The 20,873-nt window shown below is 40.3% G+C and overlaps 1 protein-coding gene across 2 annotated transcripts; it reads right to left on the bottom strand.

Annotated features, from left to right (window-relative positions):
* Positions 1–1,104: 1,104 nt before the first annotated feature.
* On the bottom strand, positions 1,105–18,354 carry prss56 (serine protease 56). Of its 2 annotated transcripts, none has more exons than XM_041802579.1 (15): positions 18,264–18,354; positions 16,949–17,081; positions 5,667–5,825; positions 5,292–5,546; positions 4,997–5,186; positions 4,788–4,896; positions 4,519–4,675; positions 4,225–4,367; positions 3,930–4,089; positions 3,631–3,819; positions 3,349–3,534; positions 2,968–3,170; positions 2,056–2,608; positions 1,844–1,950; positions 1,105–1,744 (listed from the first exon to the last, which is right to left on the bottom strand). In XM_041802579.1, the coding sequence occupies exons 2-15, from the start codon at positions 16,992–16,994 to the stop codon at positions 1,571–1,573; spliced, it is 2,631 nt and encodes an 876-aa protein (XP_041658513.1). In that variant the 5' UTR covers positions 16,995–17,081; positions 18,264–18,354; the 3' UTR covers positions 1,105–1,570. The 2 variants fall into 2 exon arrangements, with proteins under 2 accessions (XP_041658513.1, XP_041658512.1); XM_041802578.1 differs by lacking the exon at positions 18,264–18,354 and adding an exon at positions 17,715–17,760.
* Between the last annotated feature and the right edge of the window lie 2,519 nt (positions 18,355–20,873).

Below are 20,873 nucleotides of genomic sequence, written 5' to 3'. Positions count from 1 at the left end.
AAGAAAGAACAGGTGTTAAGTCTTGTTCATTTACAGCACATATCCCCCTCTGAGGACTGATCAGGCTCTGTGCATGTGTGGCACGTCATTACTTTGTGTGTGTGCTTGTCAAAAATACTTGTTCATGCCATGCTTTGGCCCCCTTCCCACACTCACATAAACACATGCCAGAGGCAGGAGTTGATGTGTCGCAACAGAAGTATGTGTTTACTCAGCTGTTTCACTCATATCCCCGTCAATCCCTCATTTAGCACTTAGACTGAGCTGAAAACTATAATAGTCTAGTGGGTACAGACTTCTAGAGATAGTTTGGCCTTATATTGACTCATTCAGCAGATCAGACTCACTTTTAAGCACAAGCTGTGACTTGGCAAGTGATGACTGAGAAAGAACAGCTTGTCAACTAGTCTTACTTCCTCTAGCAGCAGGTGTCTTTTCTAGAAGTGCTCTGACTCACAATAAGAGATTTTAAAGGTCAGCTTCCACTTTTAGGTTCACATACTGGAAATGAGGAGTGAACACAGGGTAGATGGGATGTCTTGGTCTCCAGCAGCTGTGGTGTTGACGGGAAAGATTACCACTTGAGGGGTCAAAGGGCTGGGGTCATCTTAGGGCCAAAAAAAAGGAGCCAGACAGAAACAAATCCTGACTTAAGGGAGTACAGGGTGTCCTACATTGCCAGATCAAGGCAAAAAAATGTAAGTCCCCTTAGCACATCATCTTTGAAAGCAAATGTCACAAAGGTGTGATGGTGTGAACATGATGGTTATAATGTCATCTGAGGTAGAAACAGGCATTAAAGAGAGGTTATGGTTCCGTAACAGTGCAAACATATTGTGAAATCCCACTCTGGGATGCCAATATTACACTGATTCATTACATATAGGGTTATGATGGAAGGGTTTCATGTTTGCTGACTTATAAGTGGTAAATGGACTGTTTTCACCTGAATGCTTCTATCAGTTTTAGTTAATCCCATTCAAACAGACTAACAGACTCTAGCTGGGAGCGATTCCAGTTGGATTAGCAGCAGGTTTGATAATCTCATGGATTACATTTGATTCTAAATTAATTTAGACTACCACCATCATAGCATTGATAACATTTTTATTTATATAAAGATTTTTTTTTACAAAAATACAAATGTTTTCTCTATACAAATAAATATAGTAAGAATAAGGTAAGAATATGAATAATATTTACAGTCTGTGTGCTTCACAAGAGGCTCAACCTTTGCAAAAGACAGAATGAATAACTTATCATTTGTACATATTCATAAGTTAGACAAGGCTGCGTCTTCAACCACATAAAAAAATCCTGCAGCATGATGGGTGCTTGATAGTTGGGTTGATACATTCATGGTTGTGTTTGACTTTAGAGTCTAAATCAGCCGCTCAGATCGGGGTGATACTACTTTCACTGAAAACAGCAGGTGTGTGGCTGGGTGTGCATTTATGTGCGTCTCTGTCACATGAAGAGGCTTTTCTGGTGCTTTTTAAACACATAGGTTTGAGAGTCTTTGTCCATCATCTCAGTCTTTCTTTCACTGTTCATTTCTATTTCGATTAAGTCAAGTCTTGAGCGCGTCCAGTGCCAGTGCAATGATCCTCGGCACACTGCGGTAAAAAGACTCGTTTTCCAGGCCGACCAGGCTGTAGAACGTCAGCGGCCGTCCTCCTACAACTGCTCTAACCCGCGCCTGGTAGAGTCCTCGCTCGTTCTTGGAGCTTAGATCGACTAACACCTGGAGACCCGAGAGAAAAATAAATCATACACAAGTTAACAAGGCCCCTCTTACTGGCTGACATTTGTTTCTCTGTACATCTTTGTCTTGATAATTTACCTCTTGGAAGCTCATGCGTAGGTTCTTATTTGGGATATTTAGCACCCAACTGTACGAGTCTCTGACTTGGCTGACTTGTTGTGAGGATTCTCTCACTCCAGGACAAACTACAAGAAACCAACAAAATCAGTCAATTTTAGAGAAAATGTACAAATGAGCAAATAATGCTTTTTTTTTCTAAAATTTTATATATAACTGGGTATTTGACTTACTTTTTCCAGTTGTTCCAGGTATCTGCCTTTTATGAAGCAGACTCCTGTATTTCCTATGAAGACTTTTCACAGCATGCACATTTTGTCTGGGGTCAGCAGTTGTCTCTGCATAAGTAGTGACTGGCTGAACCACAGTGGTTGACTGCTCATGAAGCGGTAACGCTGAAGATTTTAGTTCTGCCTTGTCTGCATTTTCAACAAAAGTAAAATCCTCAGACGTAGTGCTCCAGTTTTCATCAGAAGTGTCACTTTGGGAGGCATCCTCTGTCCCTGTTTCATCTTGGGAGCTTAATTTTTCCATTTCATTCATCAGGGCTGTAAGAAGGGACCAGGGCTGCTTCTGGGGCCCCTTGGATGAGGAGGAGGGATTAGGATGGTCTGGTGTTCCGGTGAAAGATGTAGGAAAAGGAGAGTTGTTTGGAGAGTCATCTTGGAGGTAGACTGTGTCCAAGTGCATGATGGGAGGAGCAGCTCTTGAGTCCAATTTGGAGCGCAGATTTGAGATAATAGATCGAAATTTTCCTTCAAGCAGATGGACTGAGGAGTCATCCGTCTGGAGATAACATTTAAAATAAAACAACAAAACATCAAGTTTAGCTTAAAAAATTAATCTCAACACAAGTTTAGTAAATTGCCATCCATTTTCCACGATTTTTATTTTTTCATAAATCAGCGCTTTTAGTTGCTCTTTACATCTGCCAGTGGGTTTCAACAAATTTTAAAGTAATAAAAGTGTCAAAAAGAAGGTAATTATGAAAATTCTGTGTCAAAATTACTTGAGAAATAGTTTTTATTCATTCCCTGAAAAGTGGTGAATTTGGAGATTGGAGGTTTTTGCCCAACGGCATGGACATGTTTTTATATATTAAGGTTAATCCTTTTTATAGGGTAGAAAAACACCAAAATAATCACCTGTAGGAAAAGTCTGTTCTCCTGTCTCGTTGGTTTGGAGGAAATGTCTGTAGAAGCATCAGAGTGTTGTTTGTCCAGCTCTTCAGCCATGTTTCTCAGGTATTTCTCCCAGTCATCCACTGACGGTCCCACCTCTCTGAACAAGGATGGGAGAGTGAGAGAAGGACCCTGCTCTGTTGGTACCACAGCTCCACCTAGCTGTTCTGAAAGTAATAAAACACCTGTTACAACACTGAACACCTCATCTCTCCACATATCAATGCACTTAAAAACTCCTTTAGTAATTCATGATTTTCATCTGTAATTACTGATGTAGTTTTTTAAGCTTGAAAAGAAGATAAAGAAAATCTTTCAGAAATCAGAAATCTTTCTATGCTGTACCTTTAATCTGAGTGAGACCATGATTTAAGTCTCTCCTCTCTCTGGTGTGAGCAAAAGCTGTGCTGTAGATGTGCTCCACCAACTGTGGAAGAGTCTGAGTGAAGAAGGTCAGGTCCACTTTGTCCCTGATGTAGTCCTCGGCCCTCTGGAGCAGGTCCAGCAGGGTCTGCAGAAAGGAGCGCAGCTCTAGGCGGCAGAGAGTGGAGAAAAGTGTCAGAAATCTCTAAGCTCAAACAAAATAAGAGCGCTCATCAACCGGGTGTTTTGAATAAGAATACTTACGGCATTTCTTGAAGCGGGTCAGGCACTTGTCCTCGGCCATTCGGTTGCAAGTGCTGACGGACTGACCAGCGGGGCAGGTCAGTGTGTAGAAGCGACAAAGAGAGCTGAACTCTGCCCTCTGCTCCTCCTCTGTCATTTCTGTTGTCTTTAGAAGCTCCGGACATGTCGGCTCCCGGCTCCCAAATGACTCTAACAATTAAAACGTAGATTTAAGTATCATAGATTCTTCATTTTTTTTTAAAACTTCTATTGTTTCTCTTTGTTGTTTTTATCATGCTTCATTGCTGTTTGAAACTCACTCTGTATCTCAGCCTGAATCCAGTCAGAGAAAGCAGACACTCGTGTGTAGACTCCAGGTTTGCCCTTCTCACCACAGCCATCCCCCCAGGAGGTGATACCGTAGAGCTGGAACCGACCAGAGATTCTGTCCTGGTAGATCAGGGGGCCTCCGGAATCTCCCTACAGATGACACAAAAAAATAGATAAATCTGTTATGTAGTGTTTTATTTTCTATGTACTTGGATTGTTCAGGAACCAAAATTCATTAAAACAGAAGATAAGATGTCTCTAACTTGAAAATGTAAGTCTACCCACCTGACAGGAGTCTATGCCTCCGGCGAGATATCCGGCACACAGCATAGTATTGGTGACCAGTTCTTTGCCAAGTGCACTCTTACAGGTACTTTGAGGCAGCAGGGGCACTTTGGCCTCCATCACCACATCAGCAGATGGGCCATCTGAAGAAAAAATGACAGGCATGTTAAATAACTTGATAGCTTTAAAATGAGCTGCCTTTGTTGATTACACATAGGCATAAAAGGAACCAAAAAGTATCCAAACATGCTCCCAGACTAGGATTAAAATACTTTTAATGTGTATCTCACTCACCCTCATAGAGGGAGCCCCAGCCTGCCACCAAACAAGGACTGCCTGTAGGAGGGTCCATGCTCGAGGGGAGACACACCGGAGTGACATGTTCAGATAAAACCACTGGAGTCGTCAGCTCAACCAGAGCTATGTCATTGTTAAAGGTCTTGGGGTTGAACTGTAGAAAGAAGGAAACATTCAGTGATGACTAACAGATTAATCTGGTGTTGAATGGCTGTCCAGAGAGGTCAAATAAGAGAGATATTAAAATTTCATCTTTGGATTGTTACCTTAGGATGAGGGATGATGCGGTTCACTTTGAGGACCTGCTCATCAGGGTCAGTCTTGGTGATATCAAACTCTCCCACCACGGCGGTCCAGTAGCTCTCACTGCGGCTGCTGCAGAGGTCAGAACCAGAAATTGTGAGTGAAAGGCCAAAAATAATACAATGATCTTCAAGCTTAACACAAATCAAAGCTCTTTTTTAACAGTAATTACCCAGCAAAGCAGTGAGCAGCAGTGACCACCCAGGAGCTGTCCACCAGGACTCCTCCGCACATCAGGCCCCCATCTAGCTGCAGGTTGACCAGCCAGGGCCAGCTGCCCAGAGGAGCAGGAGAGCCACCGACGATCCTAGAGCGGGGCTGTGTGATGTTTTGAACCCTGGTCGATCTCTGACCACACACTGCTGCTAGGACACAAAGACATTCGCAGTCAAGAAAATGAAACTTTTTGAGGACTAAAACTGAAATCTTCAAAATTATTGACTTCACAGACAATATTACCCCCTCACCCTGTGCATGTGTCTGTGTAGCAGGCTCCAGGTTCTGCATGGTGTTAAGCAGGCTGCACTGGAGGACACGAGCGCTGCAGCTCTCACCCATAATCCTGATGCAGCTCTCCTTGTCCAGTTCCCCTGCCGGGCAGCGATGCTGATAGTAAGCACAGGCCTGACTCAGAGCCCAGCTCCGCTCGGCTTCATCCTGAAGCTTCTGGGCCTTACTGATGACATCACAGCTAGGCTCTGACAACGCGTTGGAAGGAGACGCTGTTAAATCAGAGAAAGAGATCACATAACTATAAACACTGGTATGCATTGTTAATATATGAACAAAATTATCTCACTTAAGACGATTAAATGGGACAGAAACAGTATTTTTTGACTTACAACAGGAGCCGGACAGCTGTCCACAGTCCTGAAACAAACAGGGAACACAGCCTCGACATCCGGCTTCCGCTCGACTCCTCTCAGATGAAGCACGATCGAGAGCGGACAGAGCGCTGGTCATGGCTGCCTCAAGAACCACAGTGCCACGGTCAGACAGAGCTACAGGAGAGACAGGAAAAATAATCATAAAAGAAGGACAGACACTTGAAATTTGTTATTCATAGAGTTAGATGCAGACAGAGGTGTGCATTGAGGTGGTGAATGCGGGATATGTGTCTCCTAATTCATCAAAGACACAGCATCACAACTTCTTCAGAAACTTTTCCTACCAGTTTCTAGAATAGATGCTAGCTTATAAAATAGTCAGTCACAGACTTTAAAGTCAGAGGTCACAGGTGATCTCTCTTTTCAGAGCAGCAGATTTCTGACGATGGATACATCAAATAACTGCAAAATGACTTTTTTTAGGGAAAAGTTGCAAAAGACAGACTCTTGTTATGACATGGAAGCCTTTATTTGCTGTGAGAACACTATGTGAGCCTTTCCTTTGAACAGGTTCAGCTCTCTGGTATCTGTGAGAGCCGCCCCCTTTTTTCTCATGCTTCTCTTTGAGCTCATTTGCAGCATGTTATGGAAGCTAGCTCACGCTCAGCGCGCTGGTGAGGCTTCTGCAGACACACATCAATTGGACCGCCGGCCCTGCAGCCCCCCTCTGTGCCGCACCACATCACAGGATAGGCCACTAACAACAACAATGCTGATTGAAGACTTAATTAGAAGGCCAGGGCTGAGCTGGCAGAGGCTGGCGGGCAGGGACAGGCCGTAGGGGCATGGGCTGGCAGCCCTGGGGCGGCTGGGACCCCAAATCCCTTGTTCTGAACACTCGAAACACACACTGCCATCACCAGCCATTTGTATGAAGGCTCTGCTGTACTCAGTGCTGCAGCCACAGAAGGCCAGAGGTCCCTTAGGGAACTTTTCCTGCGGAATTTCACAAGGTTCTCTGACATTTATCCCTGATAAACCTGCATGGAACGTGCAAAAATTAAGATAGTGAGAGAGCCAGTGCTGTGATATTTCTTAGTTTTACTTTCTTTATAAACAGACAACAGCTGCTCATCAGCAAAAGCATAAACTATATCCCAGTAAATTGAATTGATACAAGTAGGTTGAAAACAAAAGTTTGCAGTAGCTGTTAACAAAGGTACACCAACTTGTGTTAAATAATGTGTATGACATTGAAAATCAAAGCTGTTGGGCTTTGTGATTGTAACTGAAAGTACCACCAGACATTTGTGATCACAGTCAAAGACAGTTACGGTTCTTATTAGAATGAATACTACAGGAAAAGATCAATTTAAAATTCAGTTTTTCCCCAGGTAGTTTTTGAATTATAAGCACCACACCTGGAAATGTTTGCATGCTTGAAACATAGCAAACAGCTCTCCAAACTTTAGACACTGACAGGTACTGCTGCCATTCCTGCAACACTACTAAAAAAACAGAGTAAGTTTGGTAAATTACCTTTGAGTGCACTCTGAGGCATCCTGTACACCTCTCGACCTGCTGGAGCTCCCAGCAAGCAGTCGAGTCCCATAAGCAGCAGTGATATAAGCAGCGACATGGTGTCAGAACATCAGACCTCTACTCAGCAGTGACAACAAGCAGGAAGACAGGAGACGCTCGTACAGACAGAGGAGGATGCAGAGGAGCTAGGGATGAGGGCTGCCTGCAGTGTTTCCAGGTCCTGATTGTCTGGTTTCTCTCTAACAGTCTCCCTCCTCCTGACTCTCTGGGCTCTCTCCCACACTGCCGTGCAGGGCATCTGTCTGTAAGTTTACTTAGAGGAACAATAGGTGCCTGGAGTGGTCCCTGGTATATATAGAGTCCCCAGGGGAACACCACTAAGAGGGAGGGGGGAGAGGATAGGAAAGAGAGAGAGAGGGAGGAGGGAGAGATGCTCCCATGGCCAATACACAAACAGATGAATTCATTAAGACTGTGACAGCAAATCGGGTGCAACTTGCCAAGGCTGGACATTACAAAGAGGTTTGGTTCTATGAAAGGAGACAGAGGGAGGGAGAGAGAGAGATACAGATAGGGAGGGGGGACAGTGAGAAGGCGGAGTGATTGGCTGGGCAGTAGGAAAGGGGGTGTTGTTTGAATTAATTAATGTGAGAGGAAGAAAGTTACACAGATAAGGATATGTGCCGTTGTCATACTGGACCAGTGGAATGCAGAGCCAGATAGATGTCAGCGAGCGTCTGATCCGAGGAGCTACAGCGTGATCGGAGCAAGCGGGACATGGAGCGGGATGCTGAATGACAGCGTGCGAGAGAGAGGGAGAGGGATGTGTCTGCCATTTTGCATGCCTCTCAAAGAGGGCATTGTCCCCGGTGTCCCTCTGAGGATGCCCACATCAAAGGCGTCCCCCGGGCATCACTTGGCCGCCGCTTCCATTGATCACTTACAGTCTTTTATCTTCCCCATTAAAATATTGTCAGTTCACATCACTTTTGTCTTTATCTGCTGAACTCTGCTTTTGTTACATAAAGATACAGTAAAAAAGTGCCTTTGAGTGGGGTTTATTTTTAAAGTTCAGAAAGAATCTTTCATTGAGTGAATAAAAATATTTTCATTTAGTATCTCATATCTAATATAAACCTGAAACAGAGGATGAAATGGAAAACTGACTTTCAGACGAAATCTTTCAGTCCTATTATTCCAGAGAAAATGAACATCTCCTTTGTTAAGTTGTTCATACTTACTTTCCTTAAAGAAAGGTGAAAAGGCCAAACAATGAATGGGATAAACCCTTTAACATGTCTAAAAAAACCTATTGCCATAGCTTCTTACATTAAGATTTGCAGCAGTAAGTGACAGAAAAGTTTATCAAACTGTTCAATAAATCAAAAGCACACAGATTTAATAAAACTAAACTTAAAAGGATAGAAGGGACTAAAATGTGACTACAACTAAAATGCAATTCATTTGAAGACTAAAACCAAGACTAAAATTAAAAATAGCTGTCAAAATTAACACTGGTTGCAAGACGCTGACTTGACATCATCAACAGTAAGGATGAGTGCAGATTTACATGAGGTAGATGAGATCATTTACTACAGGTAATCTGTTAAAGTTTGCATGAGAAGTAAGGAAGTTTAATATTAAATCAAATTAGTGATTAGTACAGTAAATAGATTCATTAGTGCAAATATGAGATGTGGTATTTTACCACAGAGAGCCTTCTTACAGTATTCCAGTTACAGTGAATAGATTAATTACTCATAGTATTTGAGTAGGTTCAAAAAATAAATTAGTAATTAGTAGGCTAAATGGATTGATTAGTGCAAATATGCATATGAGGTGAGGCATTTACCACAATGAGTTCCTTATCTGAGATACAGTAAAGCAGTCAGAGACAGTGCAGTATGAGACAGTATTTTACACTACACACGGCTAAGGTGATTGTTAAAGGCTCTATTTTCTGGCACTCTGTGACTTTATAATCCGTAGGGATAATGAAGGGAAAGAAAGGGAAGACACCACAAATGCAACAGTGTATTTTTGCCTGAGCACACTTTCTGAATTAGACTAATCTGCTGGGGGAAGGAAGAATTTCTGTAGTTATTTGTAACATATCTCCCCATTTATAATTCCCTAATGTTGCCTTTAACACTGTTATTGTTTCATTTTGAATTTCTGTACTGTCTTTAACTAAGTGGAATTAACTTCATGTTTGGATCCTTATATTACGGAATATAAGGAGCTTCTGTTAGATTGAAGATTAAGGCATGAACTTTAGCACTGAAAATGGGACTTGTTATGGATTTAAAAGAAAAATGGAGGAAAAAGGGAAAGGCAGACGACTTTTGGCTTGTCCACTGAGCTGTTGGTGAGTTTATTCAACTGAAATGAATTAAGGAGCAGTGGGAAACTTATTTACATCACTGTGGTTGCAAAGATGCTGCAGTGGCTTAACCAAAGTGTGCTGACAGGGACTATTGAGGATGCATTTAATTGTGATTTAATTAAAAAAAACTAGAAAAGCACATAGAGAGCGCAGACCTCCGCCATTAGCCCTATCTCCCAATAGTAAATAATCCTTTTAAAAATGCCTGGATCAGATGGTGATCTGGATCACTCCCAAAATCTAATCAGTTCTTCCTTATGCCATTTCTGACATTTCCTGAAAATTTCATCAAAATCTGTCTATTACTTTTTGAATTATGTTGCTAACAAACAAACTAACAAAAAAATTAACTAACAAACCCTGCTGATCACATAACCTCCTTGGTGGAGTTAAAAATCAATGTCCTTATTATGGACCTTAGTCAGTTGCAGTTAATACATGAATGCTGACAGTCCTAGGTCTAACTAAAGATAAAAATGTCAAACCGCTCTGTTTGTATGCATATTTACGATATACAACGAGTCAAATTCGTATCTAAAAGTTCAGCTGTGACTGTAATTTCGTATATCAAAGACCCAAGTAAAAACTGATAAAAATAAAATGTTCTGTATGTCTCAAGCAAAAAAGAAGCATTAGCATGGTCTACAGTGACTCAGAAAGGAGTCTGTTCCGACCAGTAGACCAAACTGGAAGCACAAATTGGAGTCAACATTGAGCCAACTAACTGGCCAAATGATAAAAAGAGTGGCGGCTGAATCTAGCAAGGCATTATCAAAGAGAGCCGTCCACTGTTGCCACAAGCCAGCAATGACGGCAGAGTTCACACTGACAACAACGTACAGTATGTGTTAGCGACTGTGTGACTGTGTTTATGTTTCAGTCGAAGTTTGTGCAGCCAGCCTTGATGAACTCATATGGTTTGATGCGGACAAAAACTGCAAGAGACCAAACAAGGAGGGGGGACGGGGCTAGATATTGTAAGCAAAACTTTGAGACACAAAAAATAGAAGAACATATTTGTATTCATTTGCAGTGCTTGCTTTTAGACATTTTTGTGTGTTTGTGCATGTTTTGTTGTGTACATTGTGCCCCAGCCCCCTCCATGCACCCGTGCGGCACAATGGCCTCGAGATCTGAGAGCAGGATCAGGCGGAGCGGAGCGAGGACGGCATGGGACAAATGGGCGGCAGTCTTTCAACCCTTTCCTCCTCCAGTTCATTTGCCTTTGATGTCCTGTGATTAATTTGCCTTCTGCTAACTACTCCTTCATTTATCCACCAAGCATAGAGCAGCTTCTTTTCTCTTCTGCCTGCAGGTTTCTCTCTCTGTCTACTGTGCTTTCTAAGCTTAGCTACCATTTTCTAACAGTGCATTCATCTAGCCATTAACATTTTAAGACATTTGATGACATAAATGTTGGATTTGAATATTTTTGATTACAACCTAAGTACCAGAAGTGTACATCTGTTATCAGTGTTCCAAACTTTTGAGGGCTTAGTGAGCTAAGAAATGTTTATCAGTTTATCAATTATTTAGCAATATACACTGCTAAAAAAATATTGTTCAGTTATTTACTAGAATGTTCTAAGTGTTCTAAGTCTGTTCTGATGAAGTGCAGATTAAGATGTACCTGTAGAAGTTATTGGAAACACTCTACAGCCTACAAATCTAAGATTTGCTGGATAAAAATGGCTCTATATATAATCACATACTTAGAAAGCTGTCATTTGTTGTTACCTTGAGCCAGAACAATATAGCTTTTAGTTACTGTCAGGGCTGGACTGGCAGTCTGGCATGCAAGGCATTTTCCAGGTGGGCCAATGCACTTTGGGGTCAGTATGATTGGATCTTTCTGGTTTTAATATTCCACCATGTTCACCTCTGACAATAATAGAGTCAGTGAAAAAGACAATACACGTCAATTTATTTGTCAATGTAATTTGCTACTCAGCTTTATAGTTTGGGGAACTGATGTGCCTGACATACTGAAGGGCATGAAGAGACAGTGTAGTTACATCATGTACGACCAGGGTAGAGGGCTGGCTCGCACCAAAAGATGCCAATGCCAAATTTCTTTTATAGTCCCGCACTGGTTACTGTGTTGCACACTTAGAATCTAACTCATGATGGCTTTCAACTAGGGCTGTCAAGCGTAATTGTATTGATCACGATTAACTACGATCCACAATTAGCATACTAATTTCTTTTTAATTGTGATTAGACTTTAGGCTTTATTGCCGCTTTCCAAAAACTTTGTAAAGCCAGGTCAGCATCTCCTTGCAGCCACAGTGGTGTAAAAAGTCCACCACAGCTCCTTGATGTTTTATTCTTTAAAAACTTACAGACAGCTCAGTGGACAAGTCTAAAGTCATCTGAACCATCTGTTATCAAACATTGACTTTTCTACTGATCACTTATTTCCTATGTCAGTCCATAACAAGAAGATTTTTCTGTGGTAAAGTTCACGTTAGAATGTTTAATCTACCCATAAAGTCAAGTCTGTATCCAACATGGAAGTTTGGTTTAAGACCGTAGAAAAATCCAAAATGACACAAACCAGTTTTGAATGCAAAATAGTGGAATTTTAAAATGCTATAAATAGAGTGTGATTAATCACGATTAACTTCAGAAATCCTGAGATTAATGGTGATTAAAAATTGTAATCTTTTGAAAGCCCTACTTTCAATACACCCCACTTTTTTTTTGCCAGTTCTAGATCCAGTTCAAGCTGACTTTGTAATATTTCAACATTTGTCATAATTCATATCTCATTTTTGAACAGTCCTTTTGGGGTTCCATATTAATGTGAGCTTTTTATGTTATTTCTGACATTAAATTTATAATTTTGTCTGTTGACTTTCATTGGAAAACTGTTAATTTTGTCAACTAAAAATATAACTAAAAATGTCTGTCCAGCCTTTTTTCTATGGGGAGTACGAAACTGAGACACTCTAAAATACATCTTTGATAATAAAAACTCTATAAAAAAAGGGAACTAAAATTAGCTCAGAGAAAAAAACTACTTTGACCAAATTCAAGACTAAAATGAAAAGACACTTTCCTAGAACAATCTAATCACATGTAATTACCCTAAATCTAATTTCACTGTTCATTGATGCACCTGAGCTGATGAAAATCCTCCTAAAACTGATCTAAAACTGAATGGACAGTGTTGGAAAACATATATAAGGACTGCCATAGCCCCCAGCTTGCAGATTATTTGGGTAAAGGATTTATTGTTCTAGCAGTTAACTATTAGAATTTTCAGCCGTCAGTTGTTTATCCAAAGGTACAACCTCCTCTGTATCAAGTGGCCTTTAAGCGAGGAAGGAACATCGGTAAATTCATGTGAAAATTGAGCTTCTATTTGAATCAGTGGTGATTGGACTGGCTGGGTTACAAAAATTCAGTGAATGCACAATCATCTAGAAGAGATTTTACTGTGGGGAACACAGGCTTGTCACCGACTGGCTGCTCCAGCAGGTTACATAAAGAAAACACACAATGCTCAAAACAAAATCACACCACCATCATGAGAACCTTAGTAACAATCGTGTTGAATAACACCCAGGTATTGTGTTCAGTTATGAAACCATTTCTCCTATTGTCTCCTGCTGAAAACAATTGAAATCTAGGTCAGTGGGGTACGCAAGAGAGAAGAGGTTCCCAACATTTCAGCACAGACAGACACTTGAACCCCCTCACAATAGTCAAGCACAAGCAGCTCGTCTGCACAGGCCTGTATTGGGTCATTGTTAGACATGTTGTTAATTAGATCTATTATGACCTCAACAATCACATTAACTGCCATTAAATGCACATTTAGCAGCAACAGTTCTACAAAAATATCCACTTTACCTAAATGCAGTGATAATGATAATAGATGATATGTAAACACTGCTCAGATCATTTATTTCAATCCTTATGACCTACACAGGCCTTCTCTGTTTAGTCAAAAAGTTTATTCACTTAAAGAGAGAGTAGCATGACAAGCTTAGATTTCAAAATTAAAATTAACCAGCATCAGATTTGGGTTTTGTATAGAAATTATGATCTATAAACAAATGAAGAGGTCAGCTGTCTCCAGATGGGATGTGAATGGGGGAAATGAGGTCTGTGGGATGAAAACTTCCACTGTATCTCCTGGTTGCCCACCTTTTTTGACATTCAATTTACAGTAGCCCAGCACTCTTACTGTATTAAACTGCAATGACCAACTAAATAAGTGGATCTTGTGTTTGTTTTGTAGAAAATACATGAGAGGAGGGGTTGAGGCAGATTGTAAGGGTGTATAAAGGGGAGGGCTTTCTGGGGCCCAGCCCAACTGGGTCCTATGGAGGTCAGCAAAATCATGGTCTCTCATAAATTTAAAGCTGCAGTAAGCGATTTATTTTTAGTGTCATATGCCCACAAAAACAACACAACCCGTCAGGGTCTTCTTATTGAAGCCATCTAAAAGAATAACACACTTCTGCAACGCCTCCTCGCGCTGCACTCTCACTTGAGGAAAACCAACAAGGGACGAGGCTCCAGCCAATGAGGAGGCTAGTACTCGCAGCCAATCATGGCTCAGGATGGAGGGAGCATTCCTATTGGCTGCTGTAGTAGGTGCGCTTGCGCCTCAGCTCAGTGAGAAGTTGATACAATGGCGGAGTTACCAGCGGTGTTCGGTCCTGTGTAGAATTTGTTCATGCTGAGACGAAGTGTTTTCTAACCTGTAATTCAGCCATTGATTTCAGTGGAAAAGCCGAGCAAAATCACTCCACGAGAGTTTTGCCACTGTCAGTATTCGATTCAGCGGGCATGCACATTCACAAGGAGGTATGTGAGAAGAGGGGCGGAGCTACGGAGCCCAGACATGGAGAGGAACAGGAAGGGAGGGGAGGTAAAGTTGATTCTACACAGTTCTCATTGAATGTTACATACTCCCCCTTTAAGATGTGATTACCGTATTTACTTTTTTTCACCTGATTGATAACCACTCTTATCAAAGCAACAAATATTTGTTTTAATTATTAATGCCAGAGTATGTAGCCTTCTTCAGAATGTAAACTTGTAAATGGCTAACCCTACACGCCAGAACGACTCATATATTAATATGCATTTATATAATTCACATTCATCTGGGAAAGCTCCCATAGAAAGCGTTTGGGAAGGACAGGACTTTTCAAAAGATTCTCCAAAGGTAATGAAGGAATGTCCTGTCTGTCACATTCATGATGGGGCCAATCAGAGCAACAAATGATGTGTGCATGACGTGCTACTGCTGCCAAGCTACCGCTGTCTTAGAATATTAATGGCGGAGCTTCTCGGTGAATAAAATTGATGCTAAGGCTGGTCAGGGGTGTGCTAAAACATCTTCTCTGCTAACATAATCTTTTGACATGGCCTATGCTCTTGTTTTAAAAATAAATGTGGTCTAGTTCCGATTAAACTGCTGTTTTTCTACAGTTACATCTGAGCTAACAGCCACTTGGATGCACAGGCAGGCCCCAGCTGTAATGATTGCAAACCTATTGCAAATCTGGGTGACCCATGAAAGCTTTTAGGGTTGTTTTTATCCTTTATTTCAAACAGAATGATCAAACTCACATACATTTTTACGGTCAATAAATTATAACAGAACAGTGTTGGGGGTAACGTGTTACAAAGTAATCCATTAGAGTACTCAGATTACTTTTTTGTTGTAACGATTAACGTAATGCGTCAGTTTTACAATTCAAGTAATCCCCTTATTAGTTACATTTTCATAAAAGTAATCCGTTACTGAAAGAAAAATCCCAAATTTCCTCTCTCTACCGTGGCTTCAAAAGAGAGAAAGAGAAAAAGGGAAGCTCCTTGAGGCATCTGCTCTGTTTGTCCTTCTCTCATCCTGTAGTCACGTTGGCAAGTAGCGCCGTGCCAGCAGAAAGTAAACATTCTGTGCCATTACATGTGCACTGTTAGCTTGTTGAACCAGCGAGATGACAGAGAGGACAGCAGATCACTGTGGAATTATTCCCATTATGTTGGATTTTTGGATAAAAGGGACAAGAACAGCATCATGGTGAAATGCAAGTTTAAAAGCTCTGTTTGCTTTCATTGAATTAGCTGTGTAGCCGCTCCAATTATGCGCCGTTACTACGCACTGCGTTCAAGTGATTCTTTCTGCCTCTCCTCAGCTTGTTGTCAGATTGTGAGCATGTTAAAGATAATGCTGTATATTGGCATTAGAGCTGCACATTCAAATGCAGACCTGTAGTCGCTATCTGTCGTTTTTACAACCAGCGAGTGGAACAAGTGGCTAAAGGCGTTAGTTTTAGAAATAGGTAACGCAGTAACAAATTAACATAACAAATTACTTTTTTCTCAGTATGTAACACAGTAATCTAATGACGTAGTTTAAAAAGTAACGCTACCCAAAACTGACTGGGACGGGTCCATTCTCTGGGTTTGTCCAAGTCATGTGAAATCTGTGGGCAGTCCAGGGAGTTAAGCGCACTGTTAATACATGTAATATTAAAGATCACATATTTTACCCCTTTAAGACAAGTTTATATTGGTCTCAGAGGTCCCCAAAACGTGTGTGTTTTTTTGCTGAAAAAACACTCCAGTATTGGATTCCTGCATGTCTAAAAAAAACCCTCTGTTTCAGCCCTGTTTAGAATCAGCTGTTTCTGTGTCAGTGGCTTCAAATGTTACTGAGCTGTCTGACTGATTTCCCTCTCAGGAAATGGATGGGGCCTAATGCATAAACATTACGAAGACGCCTCATTGACTGGCTGGCTGTATGTTGGCACCATATTGCGAGAGCCAAGTCCACTATGTAAGGCAATATAAGATCAGGAAAAGTTGGCAGAACTTTCTCCCAAGCGGGGAGGGCCAACTAAACCCACATGACATCATGAGGGGAAAATCTGAGAATGGCTTGTTTCAGGACACATTTTCTGAAAAGTGTGTGTGTGTGTGTGGGGGGGGGTCTGATTCTTGGGGAGGATTGTGGACAGGCCAGGGGCACATACTGTATTCTTGTTAGAAAAGCCTGAAAAAGTGTATTTTGCATAATATGTGACCTTTAAGGAAGTGCAACAGTTTTACCATATGCATTGCCTTAACACTGCATGGCAGTGCCTGCATCCAAATGGACTTGAAGCACTTACTGATGTTGTTTCTTCTTGTCTAGATCTTTACTTGTGTTGTACTTAATCTTGAATGTATTTCGCTTTAGACAAAAGTGTCTGCTAAATGACATTGTAACATTGTAACTCAGTCTAACACAGCTTGAACTGCAGTGTGTGTGTGTGTGTCTTCTTTGAAACCTATCCACAAGATCCTACAAGTGAAATATAACAGTTGCAAACATTCAAGCTTAAGTAAGAAAGTAGCTTACTTCGATACAATGTCCTTGCTGCAGCAGCTTGTCCAGATAGTGTCATCTGTCATCCAGACTCCGTGGATAAACACCAAATCGTTCACTCCTCAAACTATGACCAGTCCACTGGATCTCATGAGAGTGGGAAAACCTGAAAAGAGATTTGTTTAATTCAGGTGGTATGAAGGCACAGTTGGGAACAGTGAAAAATGAAAGTGAAATGAAAATGGATACAGTTAACACAATACTTATATATTGGTCAAAACTAAAAAAATACTCTACATAGTGGATCCAGATACATAATACCCCCTCAGCTGCAAATTAAAAAGAAAAGACAGAAAAGTGTAATTCTGGTACAGTATATTGAGGAGAGATGAAGAATGAAAGATTCAAAAGCCTCCTGTTGTTTTTGGTGAATGACAAAAAGAAAGAAATGTTAACAAGTGATTCAGCTCAGCACTGGCACTCACCAGCTAACTGGAAAAGTCTGACACCTTGTGTCACAAAATTGAAACTACTCTTCACAGAAATGCACAAGAATGACTGCAGTGTTCAGTTTGAACTGAGCTCACTGTAGTTTGCTGAATCCTGGGATGTCTAACAAAGTAAAAACGGTTGGTATTTAGCTCTCTTCACAACTTCACATGACAAAGCTCTTGGCAGCCTTAAACCTGTGATTCCCAAACGTTTCTGTCAAGCTCTTCTTTAGCAGGTATGCACTCAAGTTCCCCAAAACCATCACCAAACACATCACACACTACAGTAGTCATAATGTCAGCCTCACCTTTTGCTCACTAGTTCCAATTTTTGGGGGATTTATCTTATAAGTCGTCTGCAAGAAGCACTAAATAGCAACATTAGTGTATGATTAAAAAAAAGAAAGGGAAAAATCAACTGAAGCTTTTACAGAGGAAGTGCAGAAAAGGGTTATGGCAATAACATCAACAGAGAAAAAAAATATTTTTTTAACAAGATTTAATAATAGACATTACCCTAAACATTTTTCAAACCCGACTCTTTAAAAAATAAATCCCTAAAAGGATAATAAATATTTTCTTTCCAAGTTCTTTTCTAGCTCTTAAATAATTGTAATGACAACTTTGGGCTTATTTTGAGGTGAGGAACTTCTTAAATCAAGGGTGCAAGCTGTCAGGCTTTGACTGACTGCTTTTTGTGTCAAACTTTGATTTGTAGTTTGTCTTTTCAACCTGCCTGTAGTTAGATGGACAAAGGCTGTTGTACTCGATGAGAGTGGCCCAGGTCAAAATCTGTGGTTTCTTTCCCACAGCAAGGTCTAAAAATAGGTCTTTAAAAATCTGAAGTTCATGCTCACCTGTTAGCACTTGTTACTATCGAGAGCCCGTTTGAACAGCCCTGGCCTCTGGTGGCTTCAGGTGGATATCCGGTGTTGAGTTGACGACCCAGTCTGCATCCGGGTAAATGGATCCGTCTCGCCAAGTCGCATTTACAACTCGTGAAGCTTACTTGAGCTTACGCACGTGCGTCAATGCCGTTAGCTATCGAGCGTTAGGGGTTGCGTGAGAAACCTGCGTCAGCTGGAAGGCGAAAGTCCTTAAAATGCCTGGTATTATAAATCTTTTAAAAAATAAATAAATAAAAAATAAATAATAAAAAACCGATATGATTGAATATTCATGGAACCTTCTGAAACGTGCTGGGCGGATCGAGATTTATGCAGACATTTAGGGACTTTATTAATTCTGAGGGAAATTCAAGATATGCAACAAACCCCAACACAAAAGTGAAAACCTTAACAAATGAAATTTATATTTAAATCTAAAATTGTATAGTTTACTACAACCAAAAGTTGAATAGAAACATTAAAAAGCCCTTGTAAAGGAACGCAAATTAACCTGAGTACTATTAAAAAATAATACGTTTTAGCCTGTACAGAACAAAAACCGTGAAAAAGGTAAGACAAAGTACAGCAGTGTTTTATGGAAATTTTTTTTTTTAAATGTGTTAAATCTCTAATTAGGTATTTTTTCTAGCATATACAAGTCCGTATGCTTTGATAGTATGGTTCCAAGATGTGCAGATGGTGCAAGAATGCTGACTAGACATGATCAGAAGCATAAAATATGCAGGGATGTGGGCAGAGTGCAAATGAAGTGAAGCATTTTACCACAGGGAGCCTTCTTACAGTATTTGAGTTACAGTAAATAGATTAATTACTTATAACACAAATTGCATTAAATTAGTAATTAGTATGGTAAATAGGTGAACATATTCATACCTAAACACAAGTTAGAAATTTGTTCACATTAAAAATCAATAAGATTGTGTATTATCTGAGAGGAGGAGAAGAGCAGTTCATCTTCCAGCAAAAGTAATCAATCTCAAAAATATCTCTTGGATCAACACAATTTATGTAGATAAGTGTGACAGGTGGCTGCCCACACATAATTACAAAACATGAGATTAGGATAAATTGAACTATAGTAAAAAGTTAAAATGCATGAATGATTTATCAGTAAACAAACTCTACTCAAAACATTTAAATCCATAGTATTTTTCACACAAAATCAACAAGATACTTTCATGTTATTTTTTCTTTCACTAGGATTCCTAAGAAATTATGATTCAGTTATTGCAATGGAAGTTTTCTTTCTTTTTCTCATTTTATAAAATAGCATCTTAAAATAAAGTATGGTATAAAAGTCATCATTTGTATTGACCTTATATACAAAGCCTTATAAGGACACCATGATAAACTGACACAAATCAAGTAAACAGATTTGCCACACGGAGGCAGTATGGGACGCTGGCTGAGAAATACGTGACCCCAACCCTGAAACATTTTATAACCCACAGAGACTGAGAATTTGCTGATGTTGAAATTAGTAGACACTATTAAAATCAACAGCGTACATACAATTTGGCCATTGCTTAATTCATATCACACAATAAAAGCTTGAGGCACAACATGTGATCAAACAAAAAATATTTTCAACAGGGAAATATGAAAATGGAGATATTTTACTATTCTGACCTTCCCTAACTCATTTTTCTCTATGCCTCAAATCTTCTCATTAGTAAAGACACCTGTAAGTACTCTGCTGAATACTGGTGTTGTATGCAGTCCTGTACCCATCAGACTATACTCCCTCTTGGATAAAGGAGTTGAGTTATTGCCTATGTACAAAATATGTGTTGCAACACTCAAAATATATCTTAAACATCCCCGTCTCTGTCAAGCATTGCCATTAAATCTTACTGCCTGATGGTGATGTGCTGAAATCAAGACCAGCGTTATCTACAAAAAATAAAGAGTCCCCTGCACCAATACACTAGAACAAGCAACTACTTCATTGACTCTTGAACTTCAGTTCCTTATTGTATGAAAACTGCAACTTAAGAAAAAAACACAGAAGTAAAATCAGCCATGATCAGTTGTGTGTTCCCTTCATTAAAAAAAGTATGACTCAAAGTTAAAGGTCAAACAGCTCACTGTTGCATGTAATGCTGTAATATAATGTGATCATAAACACACTTTAATTTTAACATTTTATTGGTTGGTATCTGAACACTGTCTATAATTGAGACAACTTGGATAAGAGGTAATAATAACATGCAAAATTAACATACCAAAACTCAGCATCATTTTTAAAAATACAAGATGATAAAATTAACCTGTGCTGTGCAGTTAACAGTGGTTGGGCACTATCATCTTAGTACTTGCTTACAACTCAATTTTTTTTAAACCTTTGTAAACAGGGTTAAACCCCCTAAAAAAGGAAGAAAACACGTCAAAAAGCTCTCACACTTCCCCATGGCTGCTTCTACTGCTGTCGGACTGACTGACCTGTAGAGAGAAGCAGAACACTCCCCCCTCCCTCTTCTCTGAAGCCGAGCCATTAGCCATGAATTATGGTGCTGCTACCATCACGGCCAATTGTCTGGATGAAAAGCAGGCTCTGCC

This window comes from Cheilinus undulatus, linkage group 13 (assembly GCF_018320785.1).
Source record: "Cheilinus undulatus linkage group 13, ASM1832078v1, whole genome shotgun sequence".
Lineage (NCBI taxonomy): Eukaryota > Metazoa > Chordata > Actinopteri > Labriformes > Labridae > Cheilinus > Cheilinus undulatus.
Note: the sequence above shows the minus strand (reverse complement) of the source record. Positions and strands in the feature narration are given on the sequence as shown.

Excerpts from the sequence above, each read along its gene's own strand:
- prss56 (XM_041802579.1), bottom strand. The coding sequence starts at position 16,994 with ATGACACTATCTGGACAAGCTGCTGCAGCAAGGACATTGTATCGAA. Across the intron at positions 3,171-3,348 it reads TGGTCTCACTCAGATTAAAG|AACAGCTAGGTGGAGCTGTG; the intron begins GTACAGCATAGA and ends TATTACTTTCAG. Across the intron at positions 1,951-2,055 it reads ACCTGGAACAACTGGAAAAA|TTTGTCCTGGAGTGAGAGAA; the intron begins GTAAGTCAAATA and ends GGTTTCTTGTAG.